The following is a 16,850-nucleotide window of genomic DNA, read 5'->3' as shown; positions in this document are numbered from 1 at the left end:
CATATCATCCAGCTCTGCACAGTTAATATATAGAGGTGAAAATATATAGAGAAAAAAATATTTCATTTACCAGTCCATAACACACCAAAGTTCCTTCATATTGTTTTGAAGAATGGTTCCAGTAAGACCTATGCGAACGCTGCATTTTAATGATTTCAGGGTTTGAGTTATCTGAGCCTTTGGATTCTTGATTTTATGTGCTTCATCCACTATCACAGCAGACCATTCTACACTGCAGATCAACAAGAAATATTGTATTAACTAAAACTACTTATCCAGTCATCTCACAAACACATAAAAAGATGTCAGCCACACAAGTAGCTGTGGTTATTATGAGACATTATTACTTTTTGATTTTCCTGTTTTACATTGTACTACATCACTCCATTTCTTCATATTCTGGTTTTTTTAGTAAACTGAATTGCCATAGCTGAATATAAAGGCTAAACTATATAGCAGTAGTTCATTTATTTGGCTAACTGTATCAAATGCTTTCTGTGAAGAAAGCAGCTTTCAACCTCTGGAGCAATCAATCCAGCACATCTCACCAGCACTAACTCTAAGTAGGACTTAGAAAAGTCAAATAAATCTTTGAAGATAAACTACTGAAACATGCTTAAGACAGGTATACTTCATTTTCCCAACAAAACCTATCCAGTGTAACTAGAAGCAGACTGAAGCATTTCAATCTCTGTTTTCCTACACGAAAGCATCACTCAGCTTCTTTGATATCTATCTACCAATATGGCAGAGGAGTTTCAATATTTTGTGGCTAGGAGGAATGCATTTAGAAGCAGGGATCTAAAGATACTTTGCAGCCAGTTATAACTTGGGAGGGTAGAATGACCCATACACTGTAATACTAATTTAAGTCATCATGTCCCTAGGAAGAGGTTTATTAACTTTAGGAGATTGCTTTATATATGTATGAATGAACAGTTCAAAACAAAATCATATCCACTTTGATGATACTTCAAGCTGCAAAAAGTTGAAACAGACATGTTTAGAAAGAAACCTCTCTCCTGAGAAGGCTGCGTTGTTGTGGCATTTTTGATGCCTGCTAAATACATTCACTTATATCCAAGTTCCTTACACTCCTAAAATCTGCTAATGATGGGAGCTTCTGAATGGATCCTAACAGTTGAGTATATGCTAGCTCCTTCAATTTAATCTCTCATTCTCTCATTATGCTGACTTACATGCATAACTGAGCCTGTGTATTCTTATTAGTGATAATTAACTTTTTAAGACCAGTTTTTAAGGCCAATCCATCATTCTAGCCAAGCAAGCCTCTTCCAGTGTGAAGACCATAGGCCCATCCAGTCACATGCTCTGCAGAAAGAGTTTAGTAAATATGTATGCTGAAGCAATATATTTGCAAGCAGTCACACAAGATCTACTCTGCACATGCACCTACTTCCTGATCATTGCCTATTCCATGACCAAGCCTGTAAAGTTCCTCAGAAAAACAAGAATTACAGTACTGCTAACACAAGTCCTTTAGTCTTCTATCTGCACTTCTTTTTCAGAACTGAGCACATAATAGAGATGGAGAACTGATTGTTTTGGTGATGGCTGCCCAGACCACTTGGATGCTCTCTGGGACCTGGACCTTTCTTGACACCTAAAATGACAAGATCTGCACATCCACTGACAACATCAGCTGCTAAAGGCAGGCTGCCGCTACTAGCTATTCACGCAACTTGTACCCTAATTCCAAGATGATGTAAGGGAAGAGGGCAGCTAGGATCAGATGAGAGGCTAAGTATGCCTGAACACAGCCAAAAGGCAGGCAAAACTCCTAGTTAAAAAATGCTGACAGCTATGGAGCAAATAAAGTAGGATTTCTAATACAATCTGCTGTCAGAAAACCTTGATTCTGCTAAGTCCATGAGGTATTTAAAACTATAGAGGCACACACCCCCTTTATATCTCAAAGTTTTTAGGCATCCAGAATTTCATCATGCTGGTGAAAAGTGCAAATAAGAAGGAAAATACCTTCTGAACAGGGTTTTTTTTCTCCTTACACTGTACTGAAAGATAGAAATATCTTCTGCATGTCTTTCAGCTACCACCAGTTTTCAGACAGGCAATTTCTGCATCTTTTAGAGAACACTTGAATGGGTTAACAGCAAAGACTAGCTTTATGAAACTACGCAACACTTACTTCTCCCAAGCATCCCACTACAAAGATAGTATAGGGTAAACTCAAAGGTAGTTAAATGGGATTTTCTTCTTCAGCACAGTTAAAGTAAATGCATTACACAGAAAGAATAAGTACTTGCAAAGAACAATGCGAAATTAGACAGTTAAAATGTGTGTAGAAAAATGCGTTAATATCATTACCTGTTAAATTCATCCAAATACAGGCGAAGTATCTCATATGTTGTAAGGGCAACTTCACATTTCCCTTGCTTGATGCGACTCAAGTCATCATCCTTTTTACTGCCATGTAAGACAGAGACCTTGAAGTATCCCCATGTGTCTAACTCATCCTTCCAGTTATAGAGCACTGAAAGAGGGGCTACTATGAGGAAAGTCTGAAAACCAACAGATGTTACAGCATTACTAGAAAAACTACAACATAATACTTTTGCAATAAGGAAAGTCAAAGTCTTGAGATTTATTTTACTGTTTTTACTGAACAATTTGAACTGTTCAATTTGTCACTTCAAAGTATAGCATGGAAATAATCTGAAGAGTCAACATAAATAAAAAAATAATCAGTTTACTCAGAGTATGCAAATATTACAGGAAATAATTTAATACTACAAAAAACCCAGATTATGACCTGAGTGAGTAGCACTAACAATTGCAACAAGACATGAGATACTATCATTTTGCTTTGTTACAGTATCTGTATACTATAAAGCATTTTACAAATGGAGAAAACAAAAGGATGAAGAGGATAAGCAGCTTCCCCCAACCCACCAGTCTAGTCATCACATGACTTCAAAACAGAAAGACCTGAAAAAGCTTTAAAACTTTAAGGCAGCTCATGCAACTCATTTAATATCATAGAATAATAAAATCGATAGAGGTGGGAAGGGACCTCAGGCAGATTCTAGTCCAACTTTCTGGTCAAAGCAGAGGAAACACTGAATTCAGACCAGGTCACTTAGGCCTTTCCCAACTCAGGTCAGAAGCATTCTGGCTTTTCCACATCAAGTACTTTCCCTTTACCTCTTACTCTCTGTATTTCCTCAGAAACCTGTACCCATTATTCACAGAGCTATAGCGGTATGACCCATTCTGCCAAACATTACAATTATTCCAATAAAATAAAAACAGCAATGGAAAACAGAAATTGCATGGGTCCTATGATGGGTAAAATTAAAATGATGTTTAGATTTCTTTCATTCACACAAACTTTTACATGTACCTTTATTTGTTGTAACTGCATTTGATTACCTGAATTATGAGTCAGACTTACTGCTGACATTATGACAGTCCTTCACAAAAATATGGGAGGTCACAAGAAAATTAGCAATTAATTTTCTAAATATATGCATTTGCCTTAATTATATAAATATCCTGTTAATATAGACACACATGGTTTTTGTACTTTAGAAACAATCACATGAAACTAATTTTTCTACTCACTGATACAGGTTTTGCAGAGTACTCTAGCCACAAATCTCATCCAGATATTTCCAAATGTTTTGTGTTAGTGCAGTCCAACAGTATTAGCAGATTAGACAATAACAGCTAGATAATGCACTATGACAGTCTGGAAAACTGAAGGCTTCCCTAACAGTACTAGGAAGGCCATGAAACCCCAACCTACCCAACTAGCTGAATTTTAAAAATATATATAAACCTTTAAAGCAAACAAGGAACTAATTCAAGTATTGCCTTTTACCACCAAAATCCATGAACTTGTATCACTAAAAGCTGTACCTTCTTGGGATTACACCTTGATTCTTTTTTCATTGTTCTCAGTAAAAATTCTGGCATATTATTTTCAATATCTTCACGTGTTCCTTTTTTGTGCAACACTGCAGCCAAAAACGAAATTACCTGAAGAAAGAAAACAATTCTCAATGATTATGTAAAAAAAAAAAAAAAAAAAAACCAGAACACAAACAAAAGACTGAGTTCCAATAAAAAGAAACACTTAAAACAAAGCCCAAGATGGAATTTAGTAAGGTGGTTTTGGGGAGCAATTGAGTTTTTTTGTTTGGGGTTTTTGTTTGTTTGTTTTAAATTGACCTGTTTTTAAAATGGGAACCCCTTCCCTTGGAGAATCCTGAATTCACGATAACAGCAATTAATTGTTCTATTTTTCTCTTTCATCCTCTAAATGGAAGAGTGCCCAAAATACAGAAGAGATTATAAGCCAAGAAACACTAGAGATGATGGATGCCTTGCAATTCTCCTCTATTTTCAGGACACCTGAAGTTTACATGAAAAACCAGAAGAAAGAGGTGTGTTGGTAAAAATCTAACCTCTAGGTATACATTTTCTGTACGTTCCTTTCCTTCTAATTCCTGTTAACATCAAAACTAGTTCTTTCTGTTGTGTTTGGGCTATATTCTCATATCTGCCTCAAACTGATCAAGGTGATTTCCCTCTGATTATGAGGACACACTTAATACACAACAGAAAGGACATACATCCCAGCATCAGCTATTCCAAGCTGCTCCCATAGTAATCCAAAACAGAAAGAAGGCACAGAGATAGCTGGCCAGAATATGCAAAACCATAAAATCCACTTGGGATAAATAGTATCCATGGGGCTAAGCAGCAGCAAGGACCAGATGCATCATCAGAGAGGTGCCCTTCTTTTGAAAACTCAACAGGCCTCCTTTACTCAGAGCAACTAGCTCCAGCTGCTTCCTTTTGTGGCTGCTACACAGCTGCTCATAGCAGCACAGAGATAAAGCTGTCAGCTAAAAATTTCCAAAAAAAACAGGACATTTCCATAGCTTTCTCCCTCTAATGATGGGGAGAAAACAGCCAGCCAAGAGTGCAGAAACCTGAGAAGCCCAAAGGTAGGTAGATGAGCAGAAGAGAGAGGAAAGCCACCACATATGGGGCTGCAAGGTGGGAAAGAGATGTGCAGAAGTAAAGAAACCAAAACATTTTTATACATAGTACTTTATATATACTAAGGCTAAGAGAAACTGCAAGTTCGCACATGCTGTTTGACTTTAATCCTTTTGATAATAAAAATAAAATTCAACTGAACATAAAATCTTCATGTGTCTTCCAGATTCTCCTTTTTTAGGAGGATTACACATCACAAATTAGTAGCAATAGCAAAGGCTGCAAAAGAGCAACTCTGCTGAGAAACCTTTGGCTCTTCCAGATAAAGCTGGAAGCAACCAAGAGGCCTTGATAGGAAATGAACTTACTGCAGTCATGTTAAGCAACACTATTTACTTGCCTTCATGTCAACTTCAGCTTGAAATAAGAGCGCCATAGAGTCAGGCCAATTTAAGCAAAAATCAGGACTACAAAGAACATTAAACGCAAACATTTTCTAGAAAAGTCTTCACCTCATAAACCATCCTATAATTCAGAAACAGTAAGGTTCAGGCAACTCACAAGCATAAGACAAGTCTTTTATAGGACTAAATCAGTTACTTGTTGTAGTTTAAATATTCTTTCATACATACTAATATTTTCTAAAGAAGTGAAAACCTCTTTCACTTCATATCCATTGAACTGCCTTACCCATACTGAACTTGAGCATAAATACTGTGTTTTATAAAAACCCCACAAGATATTCCTCAAAACCTCTACCCTTCTGTGAACTTGATGCTGTGATGAAAAGAAATAAACATCAGATGTGAATTCCACACAGGAACACACTGTAACTGTATGACAAACATGACTAGGTCACTACAGAATCAACTCTTGAGATTCAAAAGCTACAAGAAATGCAAGCAAGACAGCTCAATTCCACCACCACCACCCCCCAAGTTTACTACTATCTCATACAGATTATTTTTACAATACAAAGTCAGGTTGTTTGCAGTTCTGAGTAGAAACAAACTTCCATAACTACAGTGTTCTTAAACTTCCAGTGCCAAGAAACACAGCCAAGCATAGGCAAAACACTTCAGTTCTAATAAACATCTGTTTACAGATCAGCAGTGGCTATACAATCCATGATATCCTTTAAACCCTCTATCCAGAGAGAGGTTTTGGCAATTTAGTTTACTCATTCCACTTGCCAAGTTTGCTACAGAACAATACTTCTTTGCACTGAAGGGTGTCTGTCAACATTCTCCTAAATGGAAGGGCAATAGATGCTACAGCCAGTATTTTGCAGTGAAGGAATGAGCTTGCATTTGACATGTGAAGGGAGAAAGGAGAGGGGGACAAACACCAGCCACTATAGGATTCAAGCTGCTAACTTGAAATGAGACAGATGGAAGAGCATTTTCAAACATAAAACCACTCTAATTTAGTAAAATAAATACATCATTTGGGCCACACTGATTCAAAGCATAATGGAAAAATCCAGCTATACTTTGTCCTTTCATCAACTCAAGCTGTATTTCCAAAAGAGTGATACAAATAACGTGGAATATCTAAGCACTTTTTCCAGAGAAGGGAGTAAATGTGTCTGCTCCTTCTTCCCAGTACAGTCAATTATTTGTTTTCAGTAAAGAAGAAAGACACTTAAAGAGCTACAGTCGTATAAGGGTTGCAAGTACTTTTAGCATACTCCAATGCAAATTACTTTCATGATGCACAGGTAGCATTTCTCAAAGCAAATTAAACATAAAATGAATACTAACATTTTAACTACTGTAATCACCTATGCTTACACTAAAAGGGGCCACACCTCAGTTTTGTGGCCTGTCAGGAGTGAATCTTAAATCAGCAAGGACTCCTGGCTGTAAGTGCTGTCCTGGATGGCTGCATCCTGCCTCCTCCAGCTCCACAATAGCAAAGGGAGGTTAAGCTCCACAAGGTGGCTTTTCTTAAAAAAGTTACTTTTAATAAAGATTTACAACTTACAGAAAACAAAGTCAAAAAAATTATCTATTGTCTCACTGTAACAATCAAAAAGATACCTGTATTGTCTTTCCAAGACCCATATCATCTCCAAGAATACATCCCCTTTTATTAGCATAGTGTCCATACAGAAATTGGACTCCTTCCCTTTGATAATCACGCAGGTATCTGTTAATTGTATACGGGATAAAATCACCATTGTCAGATAATTTAAAAGTAACTGCAGGAGACAGAAGATTTCGGTCAGGAAAATAAGGCTTTTCCAGATCTCCATCATCACATATTAAGCTTTTTGAGGGTCCTCTACTGGCTTTGACTCTACAAAGTTTACTTATTAGTATTTTCCTTTCTTCAGACTCCAAGAATGACACGACAGCAAATGATTTTCCATTCTTGTCCTTTTCAATAGAGGATATTGTTCCTTCATGAAGTTTCCCATTTTCAAGATAAGGAGCAAGGCATTTTTCCCCAATCTGCCAATTACCTATTAAAAAAACAACACAAAAGCACAAACACACAATGATAAACTGGCCAGATGTACAAAGTATTTTATTTTGTCACACTAACAAAAATTGAGTATAAATTTATTTGACAAAATGCATACAATCCAAGATTAAAGGTGTTATTTAAGTTAGCACTAGAATCAGGATGCCAGTTACTGTTTAGAACCAAATCCTGAGCTACACATGAAATTATAGTTTGCTGAAACACTGCTATTCTATAAGTATCTAAAAGTCTATATGAAAAAATGTGATGTAAAAGCCAAATTCTGATACATTGTTACACAGTGGCTTCACACAGGTAAACACTAATATGCTGATGCCTGCAGGTTCAGTGTCCAATTAACAGACCATGTGACCTCATCAAAAAGGCCTTCTCTATTAGACACACTTCTGATCTACCTGAATTTAGCACCGCAGTGTTTGTAAATTGTTTAACTATAATCACACATGAAAACATCACCTTTCTCCTAACAAAGTCTGGAGCAGGTTAAAAAATAACAACACAACAAAAAACCCAAAACCAAAAAACCTACACCTTGTTTAGAAACAACAGAAGTGTATGTACTTTAGGAACACATAGTAGCGCTATCATTTGCATGTATTGTTCATAAAAGTGGCTTACTACTCAGTAAACTGCTTGCACAAGCTGTCAAGTCTGGAACTTAAAATCCGTCCCTCTGTGTGGTCTCACTATGGCCTTAATACAGTATATTGAATATTAACAGAGATGACTGACTGCTTCATTGTCAGCTCATTTTTACATTTCATGCATAAAGATTATTTTTAAATGGTATGAATGCTGCTACAGAGAAAGAGAAACTTAAGAACAGCAGTGTATCAAAGTCCAAAGAATCCACATTGTATTGACAACAAAAAACCCAACAAAATACCTCTATCAAAAAAAGCAAGGCCTTCACCTTCATAGTAAAAAGAGAAAGACCTCATAGGTAACTGCTGCACCAAAGTTTTCCAAATCTGAACTGAGGAAATGTTGTCTTTTTGAGTTTGTGGAAATAATTCCCAACTTTCCCCTGCTAAGCTGTCCCAAAACAAAGAAAGGGACACAAGATTAATTTTGGAACTTTCATTGTTTCTTGTCTATTTGTTGGAGTAAGTTCTGCTACTTCTGAGAAAGTCATTATTGGTAGCAGTGAGAGTCACCTAAGGTTTTTATGGTAAGGAGCAAATCAAAGAGAATCTTGCATCAGAGCAAGTATTCATACTTCATACCTATAATCAGTGGTAGTACACCTTTCAGGGCATATCAATCCAGTTACTTTTCAGAAGTAAGGAAAAAAAGAAAGAAAAAAAATTAAAAAAAGAGGAAGCCCCAAAGGCAAGGAACTCCACCTTCCTCCATTTTTATATCTCAGTGCAAAGAACTCACAGAAAATATCAGTTCTGCTGGCCAACTCCTGAGCTCCTGGAAGCGTATGCTCACAGGATTATTCTCACAATATATTAGTTAGATCAGTGATAATTATACATAATTTTAAAAAAAAATTAATTATATACACTAGAAGAAAACAAAGACATCCATGCAGCCCACTATTCTACAGCAGCAGTGGCCACAAGATGATAACAAAGGAACAATAAAAATAGCACAAGCACACAGAATACTGCTCTTTTAAGATTTTTCAGCCTTAAAGTATTTTTTAGCTACAGAGATTTCTGGCCCAAGTGTGGTTTGTCCGTTTAGCAAACCCTAGTGGACTCCTCTCTTTCAAGTATCTCCATTCCCTTCATCAACAGAAGCAGATTTCTTCCCATTTGGTGTCTCCTATCAATTTTGCAGGTCTACTCTCTAATACCTACCAACGTTTTGCCTGCTTTGAACTTGGTTCCCACAACCAAAGATGATGGTGGATTAATTCTTAAACTAACAAGATCATAAACCACCACCTCTCTGCTAGACTCACAATTTTGCAGATATCTTTCACAATACCTCCCATCATCCTTACTTGGTAAGTTCAGCCCCACACCCTGTGACCTGTACATAAGCTGCTCCATACCTTTGGCCATTCCTGCTCATCTTCTGAGAGAACTGAAGCTCAAAAGTATCTTTCTGAGGAAAAGGGTGAAATACAGATGGTATATTCAACAAACCATACATAACTATCTTTAAGGTATTTGTACCATCTCTCACACATGCTCAAATCGATGCAAAAAAAATGTGCACATGAACTTCTCCCAGCAGCACGTAAGTCTTTGAGTGATTTCTCACAAATAAGACTGAAAAAATGAAACCAGCTATATACAGCACAGTTAAATATGCAAAACAAAGCTTAAAATAAGACAGCATTTCCGTAATTACTTCCTTTTACAGTAATACCTGAAGTGACACGCAACACTAGGTTAAAGACTCTCAAGTTAAAACAATGCTTTAAGAGGACGATGCCTTTGTTTTACACTAAGCATTTACTTGAAGTTTAGTAAGTTGCATATGACCTGTCAGAATTAGAGTTCCAGGTGCAAAGTGGAAAAAATCACATGGAGTAACAGTTTCAGCATTACCAAACTCCAAACCTGGTGAGAAACAGGGAACAGAATGACAGAAAGGGAACAAAGAGAAATGCAGTGGTATTAAGGACACCATTGCTACAAATCCCTAGAAAATAACACTGCACAAGTCAAAGCAAGAATTGCTACTTTAAGGAGCCTGATTCACTAACTTCTTGGTTGTTGAACCAGAACTATAAATTATGTAGGATACTATCTTCAAAAATTAGAAAGTTATCCAATATGGCTTCCTAGCATGTATATTTGCCGCCAGTGAAGCAAGCTGGTATTTAAGATGCCTGCCTGTACTTACCCCTTTTACCACAGTTGAAGAAAGCATGCCATTATATACATGTTGACTGTATTTAATCATGCTGTTAATGACCTAATGTCACACTGTAGCCCCTTTTGACAACTACTGCTGTATAAAAAACACAACCAAAGCAACAAACCATCATGAATGGTTTGTTAACTACTGGGGTTTGACTACTTAATGTTGAGCGCAAAGAATTTTTACACTCCAATAAATGACTGTAAAAGCAAAATTCAAGGGTACTATAAAGTTAAAGCATTGCCCTTCTTAAATTGTAAAGCTTAACTACAGTCGGTAAGCAAAAAAGGGCTAAAAAGACCCAAAATGTTCTCTTCCAAAAAACGTCAAAGCAGAATGTTTTGAGTTCACTCAACCACACATTTCCACTTGCCACAAGTTAATAAATTCCAAATGTACGCTTCTGACAAACATGAAGCGATTTAAAAGGAGTCTTCGCTCTTCCTATTTCTAAAGCACGCCCCACTGCACTCCTCGCGTTCAAACGCCTCAGTTGTGCTACCAGGCCAGGCCAAGCCTCGCAGTACGCCGGCCAGCCGCCCCTACGGGCCTGCCCGCAAGGGGCCGGCCAGCCGCTCCCCGGCCCCGCCACCCCACCCCCCACCTGGGCCGGCCAGCCCCACCCCCACGGGCGCGCTTCGCGTGGCGAAGGTGCGGAAGCGCCCGCCGTGGGTCACCGAGCACCTGTAGTTTCCACACCTGCTCTCACATTCCGCCTGAGCAAACGTGAATATGCGTCTGAACATTGCTCTGGAAAGACACACGGAAGAGCCTTACCTGGGACATCATCACACATTTTAACTCTGTGCAAAGACCAGCAGAGCCCGTGGGGCGGCGGCACCGGGGACAGGTGGGGGCCAGCCGCCAGCTGGGCGGCCGCTCCAGGGGCCTGCCGCCCCGGGAGGGGGCCGCGGGTCGTACTAGCCACCAGGCCCCATGGCTGGACGCCGCACGCTGCCCCCGGGCGAGTCACTGGAGGGCAGGGGCTGAAGTAACCCGGGGGGGCCAAGCAGTCGCCCGGCGGGCACCTCGCAGCGCGGCAGGGAGAGAAAGCGCCGCGCCCCACCACCGGCCCCCACAACGGGCGGGCAACCTCACCGGCCCGGCCCACTCCCGCTCCAACCGTTCCGCGGGTGCGCGCAGAAGCCGCGCCTGGGGACGAGGCGAGCGGCCCCTCCGCTCGTCACCCCGGCCCCGCCGCGGCAGGTCGGGCCACAGCTGGTCGGGGGTGGGGGGGGAGGGCAGGTATCGCGAGCAGAGCGGCGCGGCGGGACTTCCCTCTTAAAGGAGCCGGCGGCAACACGAAGGCGAGCGGGCCGTACCGCGGGGCTTGCCGGGAGCGGGGCCCCGCGGCGGGTATGTGCCAGGGAGGGGAGGGGAGGGGAGGGGAGGGGAGGGGAGGGGAGGGGAGGGGGGGGGGGGGGGGGGGGGGGGGGGCGGGGGGCGGGGGGCGGGTGTTCTTCGTCTGGCGCCCCGGCAGCCGTGACAGCTTCTCAGCCGGCCGGCGACGGCGGGGTTGCGGCTTGGAGGCCGTGGACGCTGGTGGGGCGAGTCCCCGGGAGAGCCCAGCGCCGGGCCCTGCGCTGGTCGGCCGTCGGCTGCGGGGCCGCATGCGGCGGTGGGGCGCGGTGCGTGGGGGTGCGTGGTGCAGGCCCGCGGCGGTGGGAATGCGGCCTTGCCCCGAGTGTGGCCCCTGAGCGGCTCGTAACAACCGCGGCTGGAGTGACTGGGCGTCTCGACCCATACTACCTGCACTGTAACTGAGTTTCCTCCTAGTGCAGCCCCTGTTTGTAGAAAAATCTGGAAAGGGGAGGGGGTCGGAATCTGTAGTTCTTCTCTACGAAGAAATGGCAGAGGTGCGGCAGCCGGGTGCGGAGGAGCAGCCGGTGCAGGGGAAGGCGGCGTGGGTGTGCTGGCAGAGCACGGTGGGGGGCCGTGGTGGGGTGGTGGGAGCGTGCAGCAAGACCCAGCCCTTGGAAAGGCTGCAGTGAGAGAGGCCTAGTGTCCACAACGGTTCCACCTCCTTCCGTTTTCAGAAGAGCCTGCCGGGATGCAGTAACACTTTGAAAATGCTCGGTAATGACCATCTTGGTCTTGCTGAAAAAATTCAGCCTCACCAAGGAATCTATCCAGCTGGCCTCATAGCTCAGTGGCAATTTAACAGAGTGTTACACAAAGGGCATGACTTCCCAGATCCATCCAATTACTTTGACAGAATGCTTTCACATGAATTTAATAGCACAATAATAAGTAGTTTCACTTAAAAAAGTTAAGTGTATGTGTGTACATATTGTGCAAAATTATTTTTAAAGCTACTTTGTTTAATTTTTTTAATGTGGATGGCATCAGTCTGCGATGAATCTGTCATTGTTTCTAATTATCTTGAAACGTGAATCATTTTAACGACATGTTAGGGAGGGATTAAGCATTTGAGAAAAGAAAACCAGCATCCTTTTGTCATATGCAGTAAAATTGCATACAATGAAGATGAGTAGTCAGACCAGCTAATGAAAAATCCTACAGTATTTTCAGGAGCAAGGCAAGGCAATATGTGGGTCTCCATGCTCTTTCTGCATGCAGCTACCTGCCAGATCTAGGAGTAATGAAGAGCTGCGCAACCTGGAGCAGCGTTAAGTTGCTTCTTTAAGTTGCCTGTTATTAGCCAGAATTTTGTTCTAACAGAAGTTAATGAAAGATGGATGGTGTTTGATCAGCCAATTACATTAGACTAATGGGAAAATAGCAGGCGTGAAAGCACCAGTACGGTTGCTGCAACAACAAACTACATGAATGTCAGGCACCATATATGTTGGAGGAAGTTGTTAAAAAATAAAACATATGCTGTGTTGCATTTCATTCTTACCAAGATATTTGTGCATAATAAGGACTCTTGTGCAGAGTGCAGCTGTTGTTTTACAGTCACAAATACAATGTTATGACTTCACAACAGAAGAAAATAAGAAACAGATTAAACTCTTGCTTAAACACTTTAATTTTTCTAATAAACAGGTAGTAAAATTCTGCCTACACTCCAAGGATCCCATTGTTCTTTTACATCAGTTATAAGACCTCAGTGGCTTAGCTGGAAACAGAACTGCATCTGAAAATCTCAGTGAAATCTCTAGGATGAGTCTCCGTTACAGTTAGGTACAGTCTTGAAACCCTTCCCTTCAAGAGGGAGAACAAAGGGAGGAAGGAACACACTCTTACCAGAAACAGTTGGTTAGCTTTATTTCAATGGGTAGTTTTCCTCTTGCCATTAAAATTCCTTTCACAAATTACAAGCAATTTCTGTATCTTTATTCCACTTTGGAGGGGGGAAAAAAAAAAAAAAAAAGCTAGAAAACAATCTGGCCCAGTTAGATTAGGACTTCTTTCATGCAGTACCCTTAAAGGACCAAGCCTGTAATTAAAATATTTTCAGAGGCCAGAGAATTGTTTAGCTCTGTTGTGTATCTATAAAAGTTATTGGAACATAAAAGTCCTTTCAGAAATTTTTCTAGCACAAGTTACTTGCTAGAATATCAAAAATGTCTCACGCTGTATTTCTTCAGGGAAATATTTTGAAAAGGATTTAATTCTGAAAAGCTCTTGCCATTACTGGAAAGTGTAATATATCAAAATTCTATATGAAAATTTGAACTCTGCTTGTATTTGACTTGGTTTAGATTTCCTAGGAGAAGTGTTAGGCTCTGGTAACAACCAGGCTAATGGGGATAAGCATTTTTAAAATAGGTGCTGTATGGCTGAAGGTGTTTCACATGTAACATTGTGGCCTTCCTGTTCACTCTTCTTTGACAGAGAGAGGAGATAGGTTAACTGATATGCATCTAAAAAGAGCAGCTTAGTTACATTTACAGCATCTTCCACGTCAGTGTCTGGAAACAAAGCAAGCTAGTGATTCTCACATGCGCTCAGCATTTGCAAGTCTAACTGAAACCCACAGAAGGCACAGGTTTCTAGAATTTTTGAAAATATGTCAGTCGGTTAATTCCATACTAGAATGAGTAAGAGGTGGTTCAGTTCACTGGTATTCATTAACCAGGGCAGCATTAAAAGTGCTACAAAGAGGAACTTTGTAATGTGATACACACTGAATTAATGTTTTGGAAGGCCTTTCGTCTCTCCAGCAGTTCATTTGCCGTGGTATTTTACACATTACCCATTAATGGTATTCAAGAAGATATCAGTTCTTCATGGAAATGAGCCTGACTCTGTCCCTGAAGTGTCTGTACACTGATGCACGCCCACAGGGAACAAAGAAGAGGCATTAGAACGCTTGTGTGCAGCTGCAGGGCTTATAGTCTCTTTGGGATCAAAGAGATTTGGAGGGATAGCTCACATGACTGAGTGCTGCTGTGGGCAGGTACGGGCTGTTTAAGGACAGGCCAGGACAGTGGGGAGCAGAATTGGCCCTTATGTGAGAGAGCAGCAGGGATACAGGGAGCTCTGCCTGGTTTGTAGTGACTGTGAGATGGTGGAGTGCAGGATCTTGAGAGAAGGGAACAAGGCAAAAAGCAGAATTGTAACCCAGGCCTTCAAGAGTTCAGACTCATGCCTGACCAATCCATTAGCCTTCTACAATGAAATGACTGGCTTGTGGACTAGGGGAAAGCAGTGTATGTTGTTTATCTTGACTTTAGCAAGGCTTTTACCACTTTATGCCATAACATCCTCTATATACAGGCTTATGAAGTATGGACTAAATAAATGGGCAGTGAGGTGGACTGAAAACTGGGTGAACTGGTGGTCTTAAAGGATTGTTAGCAGCACAAAGTCCAGCTGCATTCCCATTACTACTGTTATACTCTGTGGTCTGTACTGGCCATTTCATTAATGACTTGGGTGATGGGACAGAGTGCATACTCAGCAAGTTTTCAGATGATACACAATTGGGAGGACTGGTTGACAGAACAGATGCATGTGCTGCCATCCAAGAGGGACTACGACAGGCCGTTAGAAATGCACTGGGAGTGGAATAACACTGGGCAGCAGTATAGGCTGGAGATCAACTAGTTGGAAAGCAACTTTGCACAAAAAGACTTGTGGGTCCTAGTGGACAGCAAGTTGACCATGAGCCAGTGGTGCACCCCTGCAGCACAGAAGGCCAACAGCATCTTGGGCTATGCTAAGAAGAGCACTGCCCAGCAGATTAGGGGAGGAAATCCTTCCCCTCTGCTCAGCCCAGGTGAGACCACATCTGAAGTGCTGTGTCCAGTTCTTGGCTCCCCACAACAAGAAAGACATGAACGTACTGGAGAAAGTCCAAGGCCATGAAGATTAAGAGATTGGACCATACCAGACAAGGCTAAGAGCTGGGATTGTGTCACCTCAAGAAGAGAAATCTCAGGGGGTATCTTGTCAGTGTGCACAAATACTTAATGGGAGGGTATGAAGAGGATGGAGAAATACTTTTCTCAATGGTGCCCAAGGCAAGAGGCATTGCGTGCAAATTGAAACAGGAAATTCAATTTAGGGATAAGGAAAAGCTCTTCAGCTGTGAGGGTGGCTGAACACTGCCACAGTTTGCTCAGAGAGGTTATGGAATCCCTATCCTTGAAGAATCTCAAAACTCAGCTGGACGTAGGCCTGAGCAACCTGCTCTAGGTGACCCTACTTTGAGCATGGGAGGTTGGACTAGGTGTTCTTTAGCCTTCCAGTCTCAAGCATTCTTTGACTCTTTGAAGTCTGTAGGATAAACTGAGTTCTGGCTAATTGCTTATGCTGTCTATTAGTTTAAGAGCTGTAGATACCAGGCAGATTGCTTAGGCAGAATCCAGTTTGTACTGTAGCCCAGTGCCAAGAGACGTGGTACCCATTCTTACCTAGCTATATGCATACTTCGAGTTTCATCTCCAGTTATTCTTAATGACTCATAAGATCTTCAAGTCATTCTTTTCTTTTGTATCCTCAATTGTAAAATAAAAGCCTGAAAATGCTAGTTGAGGAAGTCTGGAAATGCTGCAAAACAATTAACATGTGCACAACACATAAAAAATAGATAACACCTTGAGAGTTTAATTCAATAAATCAGGTACCCCTTGTATTGTTAACCCCTTCTCTCTCAAAAAGATCCTGGCCAGTCCTAAATCTTAGTAACTCTTAGAAGCCAGGGTAGTAATAATTCTTATAAGCTGCTGCAAAATTGTCCTTTAAAGGTTGTCTGCTAGATGATGTGTTACTCAGCCTGAATAAACCTGAGACTGATTCCACAAGTGTTATGAAGTATTGATTCATTTCCTTCGAGTGTCTGTTTAAAGGGTGGCTTGAGAAAAATGCAGAGTTTTGTCCTTAAATAAATATTGTATATAAATAGATCATGTCAGCAACACTCAGATTTCATGATTGCTTGGAGTGGGAACTGTATAATGAGACTTGTCAGCTCCACTGGATTTGTAGCAGGTAGTTGTGTAGAGCAGTTTTGAATGTTTCAGGAAAGAATGTGAACATTCAAAAGGCTTGTGGACCAAATCAGCATAATTGTTCTTCAGAGGATCCTTTATTTTGTGTTGCACATTTCACTTTATGAATAAAAATTATTTCAG

General features: G+C 41.1%; 1 protein-coding gene and 1 long non-coding RNA gene across 10 annotated transcripts in view; one reads left to right on the top strand and one right to left on the bottom strand.

Moving 5' to 3' along the window:
* The window catches only part of ERCC6L2 (ERCC excision repair 6 like 2), a 58,035-nt gene extending 46,546 nt beyond the window's left edge, over nt 1-11,489 (bottom strand). For 5 of the 8 annotated variants that reach the window (XR_008730157.1, XM_055698479.1, XM_055698483.1 and 2 more), the window contains exons 1-5: nt 11,083-11,489; nt 7,032-7,456; nt 3,901-4,020; nt 2,347-2,540; nt 71-232 (exon numbers count right to left, since the gene is read on the bottom strand). Coding sequence is in view for 7 of the 8 variants with exons in the window: in XM_055698479.1 (XP_055554454.1) it covers nt 71-232; nt 2,347-2,540; nt 3,901-4,020; nt 7,032-7,456; nt 11,083-11,101 (920 nt within the window). In the remaining variant the exon portion in view is untranslated. Of the gene's footprint in view, nt 1-70; nt 233-2,346; nt 2,541-3,900; nt 4,021-6,782; nt 6,802-7,031; nt 7,457-9,487; nt 10,827-11,082 lie in introns of those variants that run through there. The other 3 variants (XM_055698481.1, XM_055698480.1, XM_055698482.1) reach the window with 3 other exon arrangements.
* Nucleotides 11,490-11,578: 89 nt separating this feature from the next.
* Nucleotides 11,579-16,850, top strand: part of LOC114016432 (uncharacterized) — a 53,849-nt gene continuing 48,577 nt past the window's right edge. For both annotated transcript variants that reach the window (XR_008730159.1, XR_008730158.1), the window contains exon 1: nt 11,579-11,661. This is a non-coding gene — a long non-coding RNA (uncharacterized LOC114016432). The remainder of the gene's footprint in view (nt 11,662-16,850) is intronic.

The sequence above is a fragment of the Falco cherrug genome, chromosome Z, assembly GCF_023634085.1.
Source record: "Falco cherrug isolate bFalChe1 chromosome Z, bFalChe1.pri, whole genome shotgun sequence".
Classification (NCBI taxonomy): domain Eukaryota; kingdom Metazoa; phylum Chordata; class Aves; order Falconiformes; family Falconidae; genus Falco; species Falco cherrug.
The sequence above is the reverse complement of the archived record's forward strand: the minus strand, read 5'-3'. Positions and strand labels throughout refer to the sequence as shown.